Source organism: Geotrypetes seraphini, chromosome 11, assembly GCF_902459505.1.
Source record: "Geotrypetes seraphini chromosome 11, aGeoSer1.1, whole genome shotgun sequence".
NCBI classification, from domain to species: domain Eukaryota; kingdom Metazoa; phylum Chordata; class Amphibia; order Gymnophiona; family Dermophiidae; genus Geotrypetes; species Geotrypetes seraphini.
Genome location: NC_047094.1, coordinates 112111115 through 112135190, shown reverse-complemented (window position 1 = coordinate 112135190; position 24076 = coordinate 112111115). Strand labels below are relative to the sequence as shown.

Below are 24076 nucleotides of genomic sequence, written 5' to 3'. Positions count from 1 at the left end.
CACCCTCCTCTCTGCCCTCGCTCCTTCCCGACCCCACCCCCACCCTGCATGTGCCCCTTCCCTTGTAACTCTTCAATTTTCCTGGCGGGAGCAGCATCACCACATACTTTCTGCCCACACTGGTGTCGGCTCTCTCTGACGTCACTTACTGGTTCTGCGCCTAGGAAACGATGTCAGAGGGAGAGCAGACGCGACGCGAGCGGCAACCCCGTGACGATGCTCGTGCCAGGAAAATTAAGGAGGTACGGAAGGGAAGGGGCGTGCACGAATCAGGGGGGAGGGTCGGGAAGGAGCGGGGGGAGACGCCACTGCCTCTACCCCAACGAGATGTCTTCGTTCCCTGGATGCAATTCATCTGGTCCTCCGGTGCCCCGACTTCCAAAGATGACCCCGAGGCCGCCAGACACTCGGCATTCTTTTTGTTGCACCAAAACTCTGGAACGCCCAACCCCAAACGGTCAGAAGCCTCCCGACACTCCCTACTTTCAAGAAAACCCACTTTTTTTGACCAAGCCTTTAATCAACTCACTTGGAAAATGGCTGATTGGCAGTGGCGCCCCTCCCCCACCGCACGCACACTCTTCTCTTTCCCCATACCTTTTTAACTTTTCCGGGGGTGAGCAGCATGCCCACGTTAACGGCTCGCCCTCTTGACGTTACTTCCTAGGCACGGGTCCCAGAAGTGATGTCAGAGAGGGCGCAGATGCAGACGCGGGAGGCAACCTTGAGCCAGGGAAGTAAAAAAGGTAAGGGGGGAAGTAAGGGGTGTGCGGCAAGGAGAGGAGCAGGTGAGCTGCGCCCTTAGGAAGACCGCCCCCTCCCCCTGCGCTCCCTTTATTACGCCACTGCCTGCGGGGACTCACAGGACACTCAGGTAAGAATACGTGCTGACTCTACACTGTCCTCTTGCATTACAGTACTCCCCTGAAATTTGCGGGGGTTCCGTTCCAGGTACATCCCACAAATTTTGAAAAACCGCAAATGCAGTTTGTCACCTGTCAAAAGGCAAGGGAGGCAGGAGAGGGCAGCTGGAGCGCCGGCGGGTGAAGAAAATCACTGGCCGTCTGCTCCGACCGCCTCTTCCTGTAGTAAAGTCAGGCTACACCAATCAGGAGCTGCTTTGACATGCAGGAATGTTACAGAGGTATGGGGGAAGGGAAGCAACAGGAGGGGGCAGGGAAGGAGCATTTAGAGGTGGAGAAGAGGGCGGGGCGCCACCACCCTGCGCGTATCTCAACCTGGCTACACCACTGGGCTGGTCTTCTTGTGTCCTATAGAATTGGTCTTCCCAGATGGGCTTCTCTTCATATCCCTGTCACATGGCCCTGTTTCCCGCCCCCCCACATACACACAAACAGATAACGAGAAAAAAGCTATTCAGTAAAGTATGGGAGCTTGCGAAAAGATGGATAAGGCTGTTAAATCCAGCATGTCTGGAACAGGAGCAGAGAAGGATAGTGGTGAGGCAGAATCGGACAATTCAGAGCGGCTAGGAAGTCATATCGGTCAGCGTGAGTGGAAAATGGAAGGCACTACTCACACCGGTGAACATTTAAACAGGTACGGGGGGGGGGGAGGGGGGCGTCGTCCCATTCCACCTTCCAGAATATGTGAACCTGAAGTGAAAATCCAGAAACTTACAAAATCTCTCACTTATGTGCATTCTCTCAGAGATTAAAATGGCTTTACAAACCTCAGTCACAGCATAAACACGCGTGTACTATATCAGGGTTCTCATTCTGGTCCTCAGGAAACACCCAACCAACCTGCTTTTCAAGATATCCACAGCGAGTATGCAGGAGATAAATTTGCATGCACGGCCTCCACTGTATGTAAATTTCTCTCATGCATATTCATTGTGGCGATCCTGAAAGCCGTACTGGCCTAGAGTTGAACTCAAACTTCCCCCCCCCCCCAAAGAATACATTTACCTACACTGATGGAGACAAAAGACAAACACTTACTCTTCTTTGACAAGAGTTTCTTCCGACGACCAAAAGGCCAAAGGTTGTAGTTGTTGGACTCGCAGACGCATTCCTTACTGTAATACTTGGACATGAGGTTGGTCCTTCCTTTCCCGCTCACACCCGGGTTGGTCCTCCCTTTGCATTTATGAAGCCGGAGTTTCCCCGTGGGGTCTTCAGTGCACTGCCACTTCTGAAAAGGAAGCAACAGGTCAGGACTGGGTGCTACAATTCCCAAACGTGGAGATAATTTAGTCACAGCTCTCACATTTTGCTGGAGGCTTGAAGGTAGTTGATATGGAGAAATAATAATAATAATAACTTTATTCTTATATACCGCCAACAATCTTGCGACTTCTAGGCGGTTTACAGTGAGGTGAAACTGTACAGTCAGTGAATTACAGAGTATAACAGTGACCATCTGATATTAACAACATTAATAATAACAACAGTTTATATACTGCCGGACCGGGAAGTTCCGTGCTATTTACAATGAGTTAGAAAAGTTTCATTAATTGATTGGGACATTCATAGTTTAGAGTTTAGAGAGTAGTTTTATAAATGTTCACCCAGATATAAAGAGCTTCTCGGACTACAAATACAGATTTTTCTAGACGTATCTAAAGAGACCCAGAAACAAAGACACCAATTCCTAATGCTGAAGCCTGGGGTAACTTCAATCAGGGGAGTATTTTTTCTTAGATTTCCTTGTAAGTGTATAGTTAAATATGGTTCAAATAAATATGTATTCTTTGATCTATCACACCTAACTAATTCTCTAACCTTGAAGAGTCTTGCAAAGGAAGGAACAATGACCTAGAATGAATAATTTGACATCCCACTTTTCCTAAGTTTTGATTTATATGCTAATTTGTATTAATCACTCATAAAAAGTCTTGGATCTTGATTAGTGGACTGGAGATTGTTTAAGTAATGTGTATTCTTTGTTCTTAATTTTCTGTGTAATTGAAATTTATTCAACTTATTCAATCTTTCCTGTACAAGACTTTCAATGCTTGTTAAAATTATGAAAAATTGATAAATAAATAATTTAAAAAATAGGCTAAGCCTATTTTATAAGGAACATAATGGGTCAATTTTCAAGCCAGCAGCCAATATCCAGCAGCATATGTAACCAGTCAGTGCTGCAGGTCTGAATAGCCTCATGGTCAGTGCAGTGGACTGTAAGAACCAGTTAATGGCACGAAACATGTCCGCTTACTAGGGTTACCATATCCCCGGACACATGGTCCCGCCCCACCCCAGACAGCCTTGTCTCATCTTTCTCGCCAATCTGGAGGGCCTCAGAATATATGCGGATGCATGTGATGTCATCCACGCATGCTCAGATGTGGTGGGGCTTTCCAAAACCCAGACAAACTGACGGGTTTTGGAAAGTCCATCCGGGCACCCGGAGGGTCCTCTAAAAAGAGGACATGTCTGGGTTTTCCTGGACGTCTGGTAACCCTACCGCTTACCAATCATCATCTAACTGGATAGATTAAGGGTAGGCTGGGGTCAGAGTTTGGGTGGGACATGAACTTAACTAGTTAGTGGCGATTATCGGTCCGATAACCTGCTAAGAACCACCAGCTGGATTCTCAAAAACCTGCCAGAAGGTCCCTAGATTACACCTGCCGGCACCTAACTTAAATGGTTTAATTGGTTTGATAATGGATTGTGCCATTGAAAACAACAAAAAATGGATTAAAAAAAAAATAAAATTAGGTGCCGATAGGCGCCCTCCGGGACTGGCATCTGGGTCCATGGCACCTAGTGGTGTCAAAGCCCAGAAGTGGGCATGTGTAGGGGGCGGTGCCAAACTTTGGCGTTACTAGGTGCTGCTGGCCGCCATTCTGCAAGGGCACTAGGCGCCGGAGATGTAGGCCAGTGAGCCTTCTTCACAGTAGCCCTCACACTCTGGGACGCAGTCTCTGAAAGGCTTCACTCAACACAAGACTATCCCTGCTTCAAGAAACAGCTGAAAGCTTGGCTCTTCAATCAGGCCTTTAATGGAAGAACTAACTTGCTAGTCACATGCACACAAAGGAGTGACACGGGCTACACGCGGGACATGTACATCCACCGAGATCATTTTCAAGCACCACTCCTGACCACATGTACAACTCTCCTTAAATTAGTCCCCTTATTTTCCGACTCCCGTTACTTTATCTTATCTATCTATATGCTCCATCTTTGCTTACACCCTTTGCTGTGTATTAAAATGTTTTATCCCGACAGATTTTTTAGGACATCAGGCTGCCCAGTGGTATAAATTAATTTCTGAATTCTTGAATAAAATACCAAAAAACAGTCTTAGAGACATTTGGAGCATTGAGATAAAGCAGTATATTTCTGCATCTCGATGGCCACAAATTTGGACTTGGAGGATGAGATGTACAGCGTCAGCATCTATGAGACAAACATAGTGTTTTCTGTTACATAGATCTTATTGGACCCCTGTTAGGTTACATAAGTTGGACAGTTCTAAATTTAATAGATGCTGGCACAGTCATCTAGACATTGGGACACTGGATCATCTGTTGTTCTAGTGTCCTTTTGGAAGTCAATATGGGGACAGATTAATCTCATATTGGAATCAACAATTCCATTGACATATGATGTAGTTATATGTGGAACATTACTGCATATTAAGCCCCCCTTGGACCCCTACAAATGCAGGCTTTTCCTAATTATGACAGGGATAGCCATACAAATGGTAACTCGCAATTGGAAAAATTGCGATCGTCTTAATTTTCTTTTTTGGTGGGCGAGTTTATGTTTATGCTGTAGATATGAGAAGATGAATGCTGATATGTTGAGACATAGCAATTTATTTAAACTGGTTTGGGGGCCCTTTGGCATCCTTTGTTACTTCATTATAGTTGTCTTTGTTTTAATTTTTGTTTATTTCCATACACATCCAGGACAGGGTGGGGGGGGGGTATCTTTTTGGTTTATTCTTTGATTAAATATGTTGGATGGGAGGGGAGGGATATTTTTCTTCTGCATTGTTATTGATTGAATATAAGTGCTTATTTTGATTATTAATGTCTGTATAATTCCTGGCACTTTATATTAGTTTTGAAAAATTAATAAAGATTTTTGTAAAAAATATTTTATCCCTTTGTATAGTCATCTGAATATTTTTACTGCCATCATTGTTTATCACTTATGTCTGATTCATTCTTGCTGGACACAGCCTTGAGTGAATTACTTTAAGAAGTCGGTAAATAAATCATGATAAATAACTCCAAGGTTCAGGGCGAGGGTTAACCCTTTCAGGACCAAGGGACATATTTGTCCCATAACTTTAAAATCCTATAAATTTTGATTGGGATAGTCTACAGTTCTAAATTTGATATTACGGATTCCATATGATACTGCCTTTATGTAAACAAACTGGTTCCGACATTCATTCATTAGCGTCGTTGCCAGATTGACGAGAAGATTCACTCGCCACACTGTCCATAAGCCAGAAGTGTGATTTTTTAAAATAAAAATAATGATATTTCACAAAAAAAATCAATTTTTTGGCATCTGCAAGCCCTTTTTACCATAAAAATGTCGTCAAAACCACAAAAATTGGCCTACGATCCTTATGGTCCTGAAAGGGTTAAAGAAGTTCAATGTACTTTTCCAGTGAACCCCATCCCTAAACTTTGACCTCATGCCTCACACAGCATCTCGGACGTGCAGAAAGGTGTACCCTTGTTTTATTCCTTACTAAGCATAATCTTACTGTCCGAGATTTTCTTCTAGTTTAGAAAACCTCTCATTACTTTCACGCCCTCTTTCCCAAACAATGTCATTACCACGTTAGTCCTTTGCCCTTACACACCGCTTTTCTGCGATGCTGCACTCGTGGAACAAATTGAACCGCCCAATGTACATAAGCAACTCGACACGAAAACTACGTCAGCCATGCAAAATACAACAGAGCTGCATGAAGTCTAGTGCAATGACCTCACCACGAGTCGCTTGCTTTTGACAATTAGGTGAAGGACATCGTTGCAATCTGTACAGGGCGATAAGCACAGCCTTGTGTGTGGAAGTTTGGACTATGCACCTTTAGCATCTTACCTGTCCAAGTTGTTCACATGCTGTCTGATACTCAGCTCGCTGACAGAGGTCTTTGACACGTTGGTATTTAGGTAGAAAGTTCTCGTCTTGTGGACTAATTTTCTCATTTTCCCTCTTGTGCAGCAATTTACTTTAAAAGATTTAAAAAAAAGTAAACATTTAACATGAGTCACCATACAACAAAAAACTTGTAATTGGAAAAATTGGAATAGATTAAACTACAGTTTTTGGTGGAATTCAGTGTGTCATATCTATAAAATGGAAAGAACATTAGCTATTCAGAAAGGAAATTTTAATAAATTTCAAGAGGTGTGGGGGCCATTAACAAATTATTGTAATGATTAGGTATTATTTTCCCTGATATGTACAAATGAAAGAATGGAGTGGGGGAGGGGGGATTTTATTATATGGTGTATGCGTTATGAGGTATTGAAGGGAAGGGAGGGAAAGGAATAATTCTATGTAATTTAAAGAATTGTAGAGTTTCAAGTGATGTATTTAAGTCAAAATGGTGTTACTTTTTGATGCACTTGATGTAAGTTATAAAAATGAATAAAGAATTTGAAAAAAAGAAAAAAAAAAAAAATTAAAAAAGCAAGCATTTAAGAGGCACCATTAAATCAGAAATGGCTCTATAACTTGAGATAAAATCTTACGTGGTTCCCGATCATTATCTTCCCTCCCTCTCCTCCCACAAGAGTTGGACCCACTGTGAAAACGGAACCGCTGGGGCCCTTCGCGGATTCTCAGCGTCCCACGTAGAAAACATTTCGGGCTCCTTTTACTGAGCTGCGCTAGCGTTTTTAGCGTGCACTAAAGATTAGCTAATCCCGCACTATGCGCCCAAAACTAAGGCCAGCTCAGTGGTGGCGTTAGCGTCCAGTGCGTGCGGCAATTTAGAGCGCGCTAAAACCGCTAGTGCAGCTTAGTAAAAGGAGCCCTTAGTTCACAAGTGAATGAGATGGAAGAGGGATATTTCCCAAGATTAGCAAGAGATGACATCATGGAATAGTTACATTTTGATGCACTCCAATTTCAAAAATATCCTAGATTTTTTTTTTGTTTGTGATCAAGGGGCAACAGAAAGCTAGAACCATCTAAACTTGGTCAGAGAGCTCTCAGCATGTCTACCAGGGGTGGGGGTGGGGGGTGCAGGCTGCCCTGGGTGCTGCGTCGGTGGGGGTGCTGGAGGAACCTCTCCACCCTACCATCTTTCCCCCGCACCCCAACACCTCTGTAGATCTTCACTAGCAGAAGCAACTGCTCTTTCCTGTTGCTCACGCCAGCCTGGTTCCCCTCTGAATCATTTCCGGGTCATGGGGCCAGGAAGTGACATCAGAGGAAAATCCAAAGCTAGCACAAGGAGCATGCTGGAAAAAAGCCACTCGCACTGGCGAAGATTTAGAGGTACCAGGCGGGGGAGGGGGAGGGAGGGAAGGGACAGTGTGAGGAGCAGGGGCACGGAGAGGAAGGCATGTGGGGGGCATCACTGCCCTGGGCACCTCCTACCCTTACTACACTACTGGAAAGGGAGAAGAAAGAAAAGCAAAAAAAAAAAAAAAAAAATCTAATGTGTATGCTCTTTATTTTTTCCTAAATGGGATTTCTGCTGTAATTTTGCCATAAGATAACAAAAGAGGGTCAATGTTTGCAGCTGACTGCAGCGGTATTTTCAAGAGACACTCAGGCCCTGATGGTCTAAACTTACCATGCCTTTAACGATCTATTGCTACAACAGTTCTTATCTGTTTAGCATCAAAATATTTTAGCTTCCGATGCACATAATGGCTCTGTGTGCTATTTTCCGTAGTAGTATGTTAAGTATGGTACAATGAGATCATTAATATTAAAATGAGCACTCTTATTGCATGGTGTGTTGACCTTTAATGCTCCAAAATTACTGGCAGGTCTGGAGGTGCCAGCAATGTGTTAATAGCGCATCTTAGGCGCATGGGTTAAAAGTGTACGCCGGCAGGTCTGGGCTGCCGATTGCGTGAGAAATGAAGATACATTTAACATATTTGATGGGGGTGGGAGGGCCATATACCCGTGTGCTAAAAGCGCATCTCATGTGTGTGTCTTTGAAAGGTGCATTCGTTAAAAGCATACACAGACAGGCCTGGGGCTGCCAACTGCATGAGAGGTGGAAGTCCAAAAAAATACGGAGGCAGCACATATGTCTCGCAGAAGCAGTGCAGGAAAAAAGCATCTGGTAGTTCTCTGCCCCTCCCCTCTGGCTACTGAAGCAAGTGATGCACACTTATGATGCATGCTTGCAACACGCACACATAATACGCTACAGTAAGGCACATCCATGATTTGATGCTCATGCGTGCTTATGACGTAGCATTTCCTGGCAGGTCTTTCTGTGGACTATTCTATGCATGTGTCGGTCGCTTTCTCCAATGACTGATCTGATGGAATTTCCATGGACCTTCACGGAGCTCATTTGCATGTGAAACTTTTGTAGCATCGCTCATCTTTTTCAAACTGGAAAATTTACCGGCACTGCAACCACCGACAGGATTTCAACGATAAATTTAGAATCAGGGCCTCAGAAAATGAAACGGAATTACAGGTGGTTAGACTTGGTTTTCTCACCCTCTTTCCACAAGGAATGAATCTCGCCACACCTTTGCCTTCTTCTGAAAATGGAACCTTTAAAGGAAAGAAAACGTGAATTAAACAAGAACTACGTTGGAATCGGAATTGAGAAGAATGAATGAATTTGCACAAAACCTTTTCTAGTTTTGTATAATAATTTCCTCCCACGCTTCCCCCTTTGTCCACCCTTCCATTATTGCGGTCCAGGACTCTTCGCTCTGCCTCAGTTAATACGCTTGTCATACAGTTCATGTACATCATAGGCTATGGCTATATCCGCTCTTGGATTTTTTTTATGTTATTGCCCGGGCAGAGCTCTGGGTTTCTGGCTCAGATATATTTAAGAAAAAGAACAATTTAAAATAAATCATTAAATTATAGAGCGTGTATATTTGGGCAGAATAGATGGACCATTTGGGTCTTTATCTGCCGTCATTTACTATGTTACTATGAATGCCCTCAATCCAGATTTGTGTCTCGATAGCTTGTTTGCAGCCTTTAACACTAAAGGGCCTGTTTTACAAAGCCGCGCTAGTGACTGCAGCGCGGTAATGGCCCCGAAGCCCAGAGATTTAAAGGGTTTCAGGGCTGTTGCTGCGTGGCTTTGTAACACAGGCCCTAAACTATAAACGTTCCTGTTTAAGGATGCCTACCCACAATAACGCGACACAGTGCTGCTTGTGCGAAGGTCAGCGGGAGAGTCGCAGGTTCTGGATCTGTGGCCCCCCCCCTCACTTTTCCCTCGTTCCTTAGAAATTTATGGCATTTCTCTCTCTTTGATATATAATAATGTAAACTGCCTTACGAGCGGTATTATCAAATGTGAATAAACTTGAAACTAATGAAGAGTAATGATGGTTGCTCGTAATAGGAATTTATCCTTTCTTCTTTATATTTAGTTTTCTTTCTGAGTTGTTTGCAACAAGCGATTGTCTTGTGAAATTCTAATAAAGATAAAGTTAAAAAAAAAAAAAGGAAAGAAACATTGGATCAAATAATTGAAAATTGGCTGTTTTACAGAAATATTCAGTGCATAAAATCTGAGTTTTATTGGGATGCAACATTTGCTTTAAAAAAATATCAAGCAATTTGTCCAGAGCAGGTAGAAGACAGTCCTGAAATGATTTATCTCAAGTGGTGGAGGTGTGGGAATTGGAGCTGGACTTGATAAATGTGACGGGAGATTTCCTGCATGAGGAACCCAAGGACTTTGCTGTGGATACTTGTGTACGATCAAGCAGAAAACTTGCTGCCTCGTTATTTTTACTGTTACGGCGCCTCAGACCTGGAATTCACTCCCGCTATACTTAAGAGAGGAGAAGAATTTGGAAAAATTTAAGAGCCAACTTAAGAGCTTTTTTTTTAAAGATGCGTTCAATACTTAATTGAAATGTTAATTTGCTCTTTCGTTAATTGCTCTTTTGTCTAATTTTATTTTACCTATTTATTTGTCCTTCGATTCCTGTTGTGTTTTACCTTTAATTGTTGATTCTTTCCTATCTAAGATTGTATTTCTATCCCACCTGTCCTATTGTATTCTTGTCTTATCTTAATTAGTTTGTTTTGTGACTTATCCCCTTGTTAATTATATGGTCTATTTTATGTATATTTTAGACAATTTATTTTACCAATTTGTACATTGCTTAGAATTTGGAATAGGTGATTAATCAAATAATAAACTTGAAACTTGAACTTGAAACTTATATTTCTATGTCTCTCTCCAAATTCGACTTAAAATGCAACACAGTAGAGTGGAAATTACAGCGTGGCGTAGTAAGGGGGGTGGGGGTCCAGTTCGCTTTGGGAATGCTCTTCTTAAGGGCGCAGCACCCCTTCTCCGCCTCACCCCGCTCTTCTGCTTGCTGTGCGTACCTTTTTTTTTTACTTACCCGGCGAGAGGTTACTGCCCGCGTTGACATCGGTGCTCCCCAACGTCACTTGCTAGACCTGCGCCAAGGAAGCGACGTCAAAGGGCGAGCGGACACCAACGTGGGCAAACTGCTCACACTGAAGTTAAAAAGGTACAGGGAAAGGGGAGGGGGAGGGGTACCATCGCCCTGGCCACTGCTCACCCTTACTATGCCACCGACTACAGAGCCTTTTAAAAGTTCCCAATTAAATGAAGGCATGACTGCTTAGCTAGAAATACATTAAGGGGCTAATTCTATAAATAAAATGTCAACATTTATGCACCTAAATCAGGAGTGGGCAACTCCGGTCCTCGAGGGCCAGATTCCAGTTGGGTTTTCAGGATTTCCCCAAGGAATATGCAAGAGATCTTTTTGCATGCACTACTTTCAATGCATATTCATTGGAGGAGTGTGTGGTGCAGTGGTTGAAGCTACAGCCTCAGCACCCTGGGGTTGTGGGTTCAAACCCCACGCTGCTCCTTGTGACCTTGGGCAAGTCACTTAATCCTCCATGGCCCCAGGTACATTAGATAGATTGTGAGCCCACCGGGACAGATAGGGAAAATGCTTGAGTACCTGATTGTAAAAACCGCTTAGATAACCTTGATAGGCGGTATATAAAATCCTAATAAAAAAACTTGAAAAAAAAAAAAAATCCTGAAAACCCAACTGGATTCCGGCCCTCGAGGACCGGAGTTGCCTACCGCTGACTTAAATGATAGGAATATCTACACATATGTGCACAAATACAAAAAAATCTGAGCTATTCTGTAAATATACACATATTTTACACATTGGAAGGGTATGGGCAAGGTAAACATTTACCCCCCGATTCTACACGGTGACCACAGTTGCATGTGCAAACCTGTGTGCACTGCCGATTTGTATACACCAGTGGTTCCCAACCCTGTCCTGGAGGACCACTAGGCCAATCGGGTTTTCAGGCTAGCCCTAATGAATATGCATGAGAGAGATTTGCATATAATGGACGTGACAGGCATGCAAATCTGCTCCATGCATATTCATTAGGGCTAGCCTGAAAACCCGATTGACCTGGTGGTCCTCCAGGACAGGGTTGGGAACCACTGGTGTACACAACCTAATTGTTTGCCCAAGCCAATCTGCGATAATTGCCAAATTATCCAGCAAATATCGTCACTAATTGGATTTTAAGTGTATGCTATAAAGTGGCGCACGCAAATTCTAGTGTACTCAATCTCAAAAGGGCGGGAGCATGGGCGGGTTGTGGGCATTCCTAAATGTTAGGCGCGTTTGTTATAGGATATGCCCAATCCACGCGCAACCTGGGCACAGGCATTTAGACCTGGGTTTTCCTGACTGCACCTAAATGTTAGTCATGCAGACTGGTGCTACGTTTGGATTCTATAAACCGTGCCTATCTCCGGAGGTGGTTTATAGAATTGCACTAAGCCCTGACCTTTACGGCAACGTTTTTTTTTAGGCGACATATCTAGAATTTACCCCTCAACACAAATATACAACTTACAGAATACTATAAATTAAAACTGTCGGATTCTCTAAATGGCACCGTTGTCGGTGGCCGCCTTAAATGTGGCCGCCGATTGTGCGTCAATCACACGATGGTGCCATTTAGAGAGCCAGGGTTTTCCAGGCCTACATTTCCAGCGTCTAGCATTGACGTCAATCGCCCCCAATGCCACTTCCAGTGTTAGCCACACCTACAGTGGCGTTAGGCACCAGTAGGCGCCTCCGGAAGCGGGATTCCGGTGCTGTATGTTAAGGCGCCCTTTACAGCATTTCCCCCTAAGTGCATAACTTTGGCATTTAGGTGTGAACATTTACACCTGCTCTGTGGCTGGTACAACCAGTATTCTAGCTGTTCTGCTAGTATTCCATAAGAGAAAGTAGACTCCTATTTTTCTTTATAGAATAAGTGTCATATAGATGCCTAAATATAGGTGCTCTCTTATAGAATTGGTAACATATCTATAACTTGGTGGCCTGATGTCATACAGTCAGGGCCTATTCTATAATGGCATCTGAGCAATTATTCTATAAATACTGGTCGCCAAATTTTTTGGATTTTCTGAAGGTACAATCTCCACCATCAAGTCTTGCCATTCTAGAACACTCATGACTGGTCACACGATGGTGCCGTCTGCCCAGGTCTTCAACTGAAGACTAAGGCACCTGAAGGTCTAAGCAAGTCAGTCCTAAATCTTATCCTATACGTCTTAAGCCGACGTGCAAATAAGATGAAGGTGGCCTACGTGACGAAGAGCACTTGCCCTCCTTACCGATTGGCTGGTCTCTCGGTGTCCAGCAGCTTTAGAATAGATTTGCCATCCATGTCCGCTGGGATGTCCAAGCCTGCAATATCTAAGATGGTTGGAGCGAGGTCAATGTTTAGCACAATGTGAGGATTCCTATAGGGTAGAAACAAAACAAAAAAGATGGGACACCCTCAAGACCATCTGCCAAATCCCGTTTCAGGAGGTGTAATTTGGGTAGAGCGTGAGTGATCTAGTAATTTACATACAACTGCATATATCATACATGCTTACATTTACATCTGCTCTTGAGCACGTGTTACATCCATGCGTTCACTATAGGTGCAATTTCTGCAGACTTTGCTACTATTTTATAAAAGACACACGGAAGCGCATTTTCAATAGTGTGTCTAAGTCCAATTTGGACATCTTGAGAAGTGCATTCAAAAGTCAGGTGGAGAAAATGTCCATTTTCGAAACTGCTGGACATCTTTTTTTTTTCTCTACAAAAATGAGCTATTTATACATTTTTGGCTCTTAGGGCATTTAATTTTTTGGTCATTTTTTGAAAACAAAAACATCCAAGTTAAAAACATCCAAAACCAAGCCATTTGGACGTAGGTGGTGGTGAGGGGCACCATTTATACTACATCAGCCACATACACGCCAGCAGAGAAATGGGGCACCTTAGAGGGCACCGCTGTGAATTTCACATAAAGGTTTCCAGGTGTACATCTCACCATACTTTCCAAAACGCCCTCCAAACCTCAAATTTACTATTTCCATCTGTCTACCACTGCAATAGCCCTTATGGCTGCAGGTGTCACTCATATATGGCAATTCAGTAGGAGTTTTGGTGGGTTGAGTGGTTAGAGTGGGCCTGGGTCCCCCTCTCTGGTTCACTATACCACCCACAAGGAGATAAAAGTGAGACGGGACAATGGACCTTCTCAATCAATACCAATGATCAGACCACAGACCAACGAATAATGTTCAAACTGTCCAGACCCTGGACTCCTTGTGGCCTTTTGGACCTCTCACCACAACACCCACCATGTTACTCCAGACAACTGCTTCCTGCTCTACTAGAATTTCTCATACTAGGTGCTACTGTTATTCAGATCTTTTGGGGGGTGGGAAGGAGTTAGTGACCACTGGGGGGAGTTTGTTTGTGCGCAGGTCTAGCTCTGGCCATCTAAATGGTAAATTAGATGTGATCAAACTTACAAGGACCCTGCTTCCACGGTTGGACCCCGCACATAGAAAGGGACTCTAATATCAAACTCGTAAGGCATGGATTTCCCTTTGACCAATCCGAATTGTCCAATATGGTAACCATGGTCTGCTGTGTATATGATATAGGTATTGTCCAGTTCTGCAGTTTCTACTAATGCGTTATAAATCTGGAGAAAATAAGATGAACACATGCAATACATTAGGTCTTTGATATTTATAAGACTGAAAACATTCATTCTAGTTTTGTACCAATGTTGGAGTTCCTCATTTAACATCTACTATATTTTCATCATCACTTGCCAAGCCTTCCACTTTCATTGGGAGACTCCTGCTCAAGTAAAAGTCTACTAATACATAGCTTATTTTCTTTTTTGATCGCGATCATTTATTAGCCCATAACCTTGCCAGTTGTGACATGCTAATAATGGAAATTGCATCTATTTGACTTCAAAATGTCTTGGCATGAAAGAAAAAAGGATCCCTCCCCCTCCACCCCCCATCCCCAAATGTTGTGGTCAAACTCAAACAAACACAGTTGGCTTACTTTGGAAAAATCCTGGTCTACGTACCTGCTCCATTGATTCGTCCACCGACATGAGTGTCTGAAGACGTTTTCTTTGTAACATATTGGTGAATTCCATATGAATAGGTTTCATGGGCCCCGTGTAGCGCATTATCCAGTGCTTGTCTGGGTTTGGAGCATAATTATAACTGGGTGTGCTGTAAAACAATTACAAGAATGCATGGTACATGATGGCAGTTAAAGACCTGTGAGATCCATTCTGTTACATTCATCAAGGCAACGTTGAACCATCAGTCTAGTAATTATTGCCTACTGTATAATGAAATCAGAAGACTCTAGTAGGGTTGATACAATCCAATGCCAAACACAATAATGTTCAGTTTTAACGTTTCTAGGCTAGAACAAATACTTTCTACGATTCTGCAAAAGGAAAAACAGCCAAATAGTGGTCTATCCTGCAATACGGTATTGTTATTTTGGAGGGGGAGGGAAGCCATCTTAGAAAATCTGGACATATGAAAGCAACCCAATGAATAATGCAGCTTACTGAAAAGGAGCAAATGCACAGTTTTATCCACATTATGAACAAGTGGAGACATTTCAGCACTGCAGCAATTAAGCTTGGAAGTTTATCATTGTCAGTGCTCCTTGCTTCGTTTGAAATAAGACCATACATGACTGTTTTCACCAATTCACGGGTAGACTTCAGTTCTCATGATCTATAGGCAATTTTCTAAGCCATTTATCTAAGTTGAAAGTGTTTTACCCTTGTAAATCAGTCATCTGAAAATTGCTCTCCCCAATGGGGACAAACTACACGTATACTCTGTTGAGATGAGGCAGTCCTAGGAGCGTTTGGTATACAAAGTCCATTCTGCAACTGTATTCTTCCACCAAAATTCTACCCACACAAAAACAGATGCAAAAGGGCTGCCCTCAAATAATGCAGAGAAAAGGGGTCCCTATTACATGGTAAAGGTATATCTGATAACACGCAATGCAGTAAGCCACGCCACTTGAGACGAGATAAATAATGCAGAGCAATTAATGGCATCACCCTATCTTACTTCTGTTCTGGTGCAGACAGTGGGTGATGCTGGTATTTATACCGATAACTTACAGAATACAATAATGCAAATTAGAAAGCTGTATGGGAACAGGATTATTGGAAATCCCACAGGGATCCTTCTCCAGGGTCCTGGGGCTCCTACGGGAGCGTTACTTGCTTCTTCCACCAACTCCTTTCATAATTCTGCAGCTGTGCTTGCTCTCTTCAACAGGTTGCGGGCAGCAGTTCCTATACGCTGCTGGCGGCCGACCTGGAAGATTTCCCTCTAACATGCTTGCGTTTTGCTTCAGAGGGAAGACTTCTGGAATAGCCGCCGGCAGCATGTAGGAACTGCTGCCCGCGATCTGTTGAAGCGATTTGCCTTTAACGTGAGCAGAAACGTGCACGTGTGTGTTTGTGCTATCAGGATCTACTGTTTTACCACTGACTGAAGTTGCTCTTTGGTGCCCCAGGCGACCACCTAGTCTTGCACTGAATAAAACTAAAATGAAAACGTTCCACCCGGAACTCTCCCTACCATGCTTTAAGCAAGGACTTAAGATTTTTCTTTTTAATGATGCTTTGAATATTTAATATATATTCCATTCCCGCCTTCGATCCTTTGGACAGGGCAGGAGGCTGTCTCAGCGCAGGAAAGGAATTGGTATTTTTCATTTTTTTTCACCTTGGTTTTTACCTATAGATATTGTATTTTTTTTTATTTCTGGAATTTTTGTATACATGAATTTTTCCATTTGCACTTTTTCACTGTTACAACTCCGTCATCTGATAAATGCAGTGTAATGAGTGAGCTCAAGAGAAAGGTCTCACCTATACCCTGACTTCTGTGTAGACTAAAAAGATGAGCAGACCACTTTGCGAGAGCACAGAGCAACGTTTCATCTCTTTGGGCTTTTGGCCTTTGCACCAAAAGCTTTTACATTAATCGTCCTCACCTTGATTAGCATTTGCCTTTTGCCCTCACTGATCCATTGATTTCTGTTAAAATGCTCGAGACACATTATTGTACAGTAAATAAAACCTCTCTCCCCTTCCAGCTTACTTTTTTTTTTTTTGCACATCACTCTGATTGCTAATGGGCTCCATATGAAGTTGTCTACTCGCCTGATCCTTTTACATTGCAAACAAACAGCTGAGCATTCCATAGTAAACGCCAGACATATTAGTTCAGTGGTTATACCTTGTTTTTCTTCCTTTATAGCCAGGGGACCATGGCAGATAGTACTGGTATTCCCAGTGGACCATCCCTCTTGTGTTCGTGAGATGCTAACGCTTGAGCTGCTGAATGCTGCTACACTGTGGACAAACACCAGTGCATTTAAATGCGTTTCCAAAATTCTACATCTTGTTTGCTAAAAGGCTTTCTGTTATAATCTATTATTCCTGGATCTAATGGCTGCAGGAGAGATTTAGGTCCCCTTGACTCAGCTGACATAAAATTCCCTAGTTATCACACTTATTAATGTTTAAAATTAAGATGAGGTAATTGTAAAGCCTGTGCACTCGCTGTTGGGGGCGCACCTCAAACACTTTTCTCCAGACTCTACATATGGCATCCCAAAGTTAGGCATGGAATTCTACATATGGTCTTTATTTCCACAAGTGCGGTAACATAATAGCTTAACTGGCCATTAGTTGGTGCTAAGGATCAATTGACTTTAACTAGAGCCCGACCAAATCCAGAATTGTTGGTCTCTGCTGAAACTTGACTATGTGACAGTAATTGGCTGCTTGGTTTCAGCAGAAACCAAAACTGTAAATGAAAACACCCCCACCCCCCCTTACGCCCAACCAAAAAAGCCGTCTCCTCGCCTTCCCTCCCCCCCCAACTTCCCATTGGCTGCAGCTAAACATGTATACACATCAATGTGTAAATATCAGCGTTCCAGTCATTTATTTGCATAATCAGCCTTTGGTAGGGAACAAAATTTTAAGACCTTAGCGCAAACGTTTATCACAAAGTGAACATAAATTCCTTTTAAGCAAACGTCAGCAGTTAGGACCTCGTATCTGTGAATCTCTGTCCTTAGCATTAGACCTGCACGTTTTTGAAGTTTCTTTTTTGCCCCCCTGATTTTGACCACAGTGCTTAGTTCAAATGCCCTTTGAGGTGAAAAAGTTTGTATTCTGAACAATGTTCACAAAAACCTATTTGGAAGAATAGTCCAGGAAGGCTCTTCTGCCAAGGAACAGTTCTGTTTATTTATTATAAATTGTTAATGGTCCCTTGAAGTCACATTGTTATTGTGGCCAAAGTAATGACATTGTGGCTTTGAAGATGCTGACAGTTACGGAAACCGTTGCTATGCGATCCTAGAATGAATCAAAATGCCTGGCAAACTCTTCACTCTTCAAAGTTAATTTCCTGGTTAATCTGAAAATTCCCCATTGCTTAATCCATCACAAACCTCCGATTTTCTTTGATTGCTACAGATGTAATCCTCTTATGCAGTGTGTTTGAGGAGCGGCCATGTTTAAACTCGGAGCTCCAGTGAAAGATTAACCATCCTGAGGCAGCTTATAATTAGCGAAACATTGGCCATCGTCGATGTGTGGTGTGCTTTTTGTTGTCCATCTCAGATGAGTATTGTTCCACTGTGATTATTTGAGCATTAGTTGCCAATAGACATTTATTTTCCTGGTGAATCGATGGCGAGTTAGATACCTCTTGGGTTTGCATTGCACAAGGCTTTCCCTTAGTGAAATATTAAACGAGGAGGTTTTGTATGCCGGTGATTTAACCTTACCCCCGCTTAGCCTCCATTTTTTTACGACTTTAGCTGTCTGTTTGGTGGAGGAGGGGATCTGAGGCTTTTTCCTACCTCGTGGTAATTTTCACAGTAAAAGCCTTTGAGGTGTTCAACCGGAGGTCTCTATTCCCAGTGAAAATATAAGTATTTTCCAAACAGCCCTGTTTGTTTTGCACAATTTATATGTTTACTTTGCTGTGAACTTTTTTGAGAGTGTGGTTTGATAGTATCCTCTTATGCAAAACAGATCTGCCTATCATCTACAAATACACCAGACGCGGTCTTCCTAGAAATCGGACAAACTAGATGCCTAGCCCACATTCAAAGAATACCCAACCACTCGGTTAGTCTGTACTGCATTTAACCTCATTGTACTGCTGACCTCTAGTCTCGTATATTTTGGTTGTACAGTTATTTGGCTCATCGATGGCGGCTGTTCTACTTTGATCTTTTTAAAATAGTGGCATGCCTCATGATTGCATCTCTGAACATATTCGTTGGGTTGGCCTCGTTAGTGGTTCATGATGACTCATGTCTCGTCTCTGAGAAGTAGGTGGATCACACAATCTTGAACCTCTGGCGAGAGGGGAAGATGGCTACAAACAACTGAGTTAAGAAGATGCTCTCATGGAAAAAGTGAGAAAACAACAAACAGGAGAAACAAATGCTATATCAAGACCAAACATGTTAAAAATCCGCTCGCATTTTCCTGGGTCTGTTTGAAATGATAGTCAATCAATCTTATTGTAGCAGCCTAATTTCTGTGTATTAATCATGTTCTACATACATAATTGATTGACCCTAAAAAAGTTAAGAAAACCATTAAAACCTTCCCGTTATAACAGTGGTCTCAAACTCAAACCCTTTGCAGGGCCACATTTTGGATTTGTAGGTAGGAGGGCCGCAGAAAAAATTGTTAATGTCTTATTAAAGAAATGACAATTTTGCATGAGGTAAAAACTCTTTATAGTTTATAAATCTTCCCCCCCCCTAAGGCCTGCATGTTCACCCCTTCTTTCCATCTTCCAGCTTCCCACCTGGCCTCTCGGTCTTAGTTTCAGCTAATTACCGCAGCCTGCAGAGAGGATCGCTGGCGCAGCAGCATTCCTTGCAGGCTGCCATTGGTTCCCTCTGTCGTGGTCCTACCCCTCCTCTGATGTCAGTGGCTGGATCGAAGTAGAGGGGAAGTGCTGCTGAGGACGATGGCAGCCTGCAAGGATCACTACAGCACCGGCAATCCTCTCTGCAGGCAGCGATAATTATCTGAAGGTAAGAGCGGGAGGTTGGGGGGGGGGGAGGGGAGAAGCCGGAGGATGCTGCAAAGAGCGGGCAGCACTAGTACTGATCGTGGGCCACAAAATAGGACCTGGCGGGCCGTGAGTTTGAGACCACTGCGTTATAAGGAGCTAATTTAAAAAGTCTGTGGCAACACCAACCATGCAGGGCATACATTGGGAGAAAATGATACAAACAGCTGTGCAAATAAATAATAGAAAAATAATCTTGGGATGTTTGCCACCTCCATTTCCATACCATGTAAAATCACCACCAAAAAATCATCAATTACTGTTTTTTTTCCCCTGAGAACACCTTCTTAACTCAGAGCTCTCTGCTTCCTTTATCATTTTTTCCCAGTTCTAATGGCTTACCCAGCTGGGTAAGCCATTTTCTTTTGACTTGGATTTATTCCCAATCACAGAGACGTGACCGAGTCACGACTGGGATATATACGTAGTTATTTTAGGCTTCTACAGTACAGTAGCTCCAATTTTCTCAAAAGAAGCTGAACTAAAAAAATCCTCGTGTAAAACAACAAACGGAGACCTTCTTTTGAACAGATATCGCTCGGTAACCTTTGAGATTTAGATCCATTCTAAAGCCATTCTTGCCTGCATACGGGAGAAAAGCCAAGGAAGGCTTGACATTTCTACACTATCCAGTATTTCAAAGAAAAGATCAGTATGAGCTTTTAAGAAATTTTGCATTATGTTACAGCATCTGGTTTGATTGACTATGGTGGTGGTGCTGGCAGTCGGTCAGAAAGTTATATTCATGCATGTCAAGACTAGGGTAGCATAAAAAAGCAAGCAGGAAATCCCCATCCCCAGCTGCGCTATCCTCTCCAAAGCCGAAGTAATCCTCGGGTTTCGCGTAGCTCAGAGCGTCCGATTAGTTTCATTTCAAGGCCATTATACTACCCGCGCCAACTAACAAGAAAAACCTGGATTCTCTCTGGCAGGGTCTCAAATCCTAGATTTTCTTTTATCACGGTAACATGAGACTAATTCACCAGGAGGAAGACGGGAGATGGGAAGTGTGGCAGCCTGCAAATTCAACTGAAGAGTGGGAGAAAATCTTCGGCAGATGCTCCGCGGTGCGGCTGTGTGCAATTCTGGTCACCGCATCTCAAAAAAGACACAGTGGAATTAGAAAAAAAGACAACATAATAAAATCTACTTTACAGTCCTTATGGTTAAACTCCAAGATTCAAGTGCTGGGATCGCCTGGAAGAATTGGATGCAGGCCAGTATTCGAACATTGGATGATGTTATATCTAATGAGAAACTGCTGGATTTTTAACGACTGCAACAATCATTTGGCATTTTAAAATCTCAACAGTATAGGTGGTTGCAGTTGAAGCAGGCTATTCAGAGTGGGATCCCTGAATGGAAAAGTTTAAAAACTTATTATAGCTTGCAGATCCTTTTCTATCAGACAGATTTAGTAGGACACCAGGCCGCTCAGTGGTATAAATTATTTTCGGAATTTTTGAATAAGAAGCCAAAATATAGTCTTAGACATTTGGAGCATCGAGATAAAACAGTATATTTCTGCATCTCGATGGCCACAAATTTGGTCTTGGAGGTTAAGATGTACAGCATAAGCATCTATGAGACAAACATGGTTATTTTTGTTGCATAGGATTTTTTGGACCCCAGTTCGGTTACAAAAACTTGGTAAGTCAAAATCTAATAGATGCTGGCATTGTCATATTAATATAGGGACGTTGGATCATCTGTTATATTTTTGTCCAATGATACTTAATTTCTGGAGGTCAATTTGGGGACAGATCAATCTTATATTAGAGTCATCTATTCCTTTATCATATGAAGCCATTATTTGTGGTACGTTGTTACAGGTAAAGCCTGTGTTAGATAAATACAAAAGCCGCCTTTTATTTATCCTGACAGCAATAGCTATTCAAATGATCACGAGAAACTGGAAATGTCATGACAGACTTAATTACACATTTTGGTGGACAAGTGTGTGTAACACATGCAAATATGAAAGAATGAACGCGGAATGCTTGGGTTTTAGTAATGCACTTAATAAAATATGGAGCCCGTTGACTGCATTTGTTAATACGCAATAATAGTAATGTATTTTTCTTTCTTAGATTTCCTTAAACATCCAGGGTGGGGGGGGGGAGGGGAGGGAAGGATATTTTGAGGAGTTAATTATTTGAGTATAATGCTATATAAATAATATGATTTAATGTATTCATAATTGAGAGGGGGTGCTATTCAATTTGTGTATTGTGGTGAATTTTATGTAATCTTCTAATGTTATATTATTTGTAAAGCACTGATAAAGTTTGAAAAACAATAAAGAATTTACAAAAAAAAAAAAAGACAACAAAACGATAAAATGAATGGGATGACCTCCCTATGAGGAAAGGCTAAGGCGGCTAAAAATGGAGATGAAATGACTGAGAGGAGATTTGATACGATACAATACCGAGTGGAGTGGAATGGGGTGATGTGAATCGCTTGTTTAGGGGGCATGCGATGAAGCTACTAAGTAGTCAGAGAAAATATTTCTTCGCTCAGGCCCCGATTCTGTGTGCGGCACCTGCTGGGCACCCGACTGACAGACATCACTTCCAGAATCGTGGCTCCCAAGGACTCTAGGCGCCAGAAATGTAGGCCATGGTATTACACCTACGTTTCCGGTGCCAAAATCCGACACCATCCCTAACCACACCCACTTCTGGGCCTTGGAATCACTATGCGCCACTAGCTGCCAGAGACCTAAGTGCTAATCCTGGAGGCTGTGAAACGGCAGCTTTTTTTTTTTAATAAGGTTTTAATTGGGGTTTAATGGTTTGACCAATTATCATGCCACTTAAAATCAATTAAACCAATTAAGTTAGGTAGAGATAGGGTGGCTACCACTGCCTAACTTCTGGTGGCTTTTGTAGAATCTGTCCTTCAATGTATAATTAAACTCTGGAATTCACTGCCAGAAAATGTGATAAAAGCAGTTAGCTTAGCAGGGCTAAAAAAAAAAAAAAAAGTTTAGATAATTTCCTAAAAGAAAGGTTCATAAGTCATTTTTAAGATGGATTTGGGAAAATCCACTGCTTATTTCTAGGATACGAGTAAGCAGTATAACATGTTTTACTCTTTGGGGTCTTGCCAGGTACTTGTGATCTGGGTTGGCCATGTTGGGAAACAGGATGCTGGGTTTGACGGACCTTTGGTCTATCCTAGTATGGCAACTCTTGTGTTCTTAATTTGTTTCTAAACAACAAATGCATGCACAGAAAATTGTATTGGCAGACAAAAAAAAAAAAATTAAAAAAAATCCAAATCCAAAGAACAAGAGGTCATTTCCCTAAAAAAACAAACAAAGGCAACTGTAATTATGGCACAGGGGTTCTATGCTCATTAGTATCCCCTGCATTAAAAAAAAAAAAAATCAGTAAATTTAGCAAATCACATGGTTAGGGGGAGGGAGATTTTCAAAGCCCCCCTCTTTTTTTTTTTACACAAAACCTTAGCGCGGATATTAGCGCCGGTCACGGCGGCAATAGCTCCAACGCTCATAGGAATTCTACGAGTGTTGAAGCTGGAACGAGCTTACTGGGCAACTAAGATTATGTGCAGATCGCTACAGCTTTAAGAAGATGTTGAAAACCAAGCTTGTTTGTAGACGCATACTTTTGATTTGTCTTTCCTACCGTCTGGGCATTTTAGTAACATCTTATTAAATATGTTACTGAAGAATTTGTAGGTCCTATTTTAATATGCTTTGCTGTTATTTTGAAGAGTGATTTGTATTACTCTTTGCTTTTGCTTTATGTATGTTTATATGGAAACCGCCGAGACTCCAGATGGTCTATAAAGTTTTTAAATAAAAAAAATAAATTCTGGGAGGATAAATTTAAAATCCTTAGATCTTGACATTTCCCATCAATACAAGCTTTCAGGGTAAAGTCAAATTCTTCTTGATGAAGAAGTGTTAGAAGCCTACAAAAGTTTTAAGTGGAGGTTCTGTCTCAACCTTACCCCCTCTTCTATTAAACTGCGCTAGCAGTTTTTCAGCGCAGAGAGCCGCGCTGAATGGCCCGCGCTGCTCCCGACGCTCATAGGAAACTCTATGAGCGTCGGGAGCAGTGCGGGCCATTCAGCGCAGCTCACTGTGCTACAAACTGCTAGCACAGTTTAATACAAGAGGGGGGTTAGTCTTTTCAAGAGCACAGCGGCAATGTTTATCCACTCCATCCAGCTTGCAAAGGGCCTCCTGTGTGAACTTGCGCAACCGAGATACTCTCTTTTTAGACTCGCCATTCTTGAAACAATGAACTAATTATCCACCAGGGAAACCTGAGCAGGTGGAGTGCCAGATTCCATATCAAAAGAAAAAGTTGCAGCAGTCGGTAAAGGACACAATATCCAATCT

General features: G+C 42.4%; 1 protein-coding gene across 2 annotated transcripts in view; it reads right to left on the bottom strand.

Annotated features, from left to right (window-relative positions):
- Nucleotides 1-24076, bottom strand: part of SULF2 (sulfatase 2) — a 277195-nt gene that overhangs the window by 30364 nt on the left and 222755 nt on the right. For both annotated transcript variants that reach the window (XM_033963557.1, XM_033963556.1), the window contains exons 7-12: nt 14619-14769; nt 14041-14216; nt 12841-12969; nt 8649-8705; nt 6048-6177; nt 1965-2157 (exon numbers count right to left, since the gene is read on the bottom strand). In XM_033963557.1, the coding sequence (XP_033819448.1) occupies nt 1965-2157; nt 6048-6177; nt 8649-8705; nt 12841-12969; nt 14041-14216; nt 14619-14769 (836 nt within the window). The remainder of the gene's footprint in view (nt 1-1964; nt 2158-6047; nt 6178-8648; nt 8706-12840; nt 12970-14040; nt 14217-14618; nt 14770-24076) is intronic.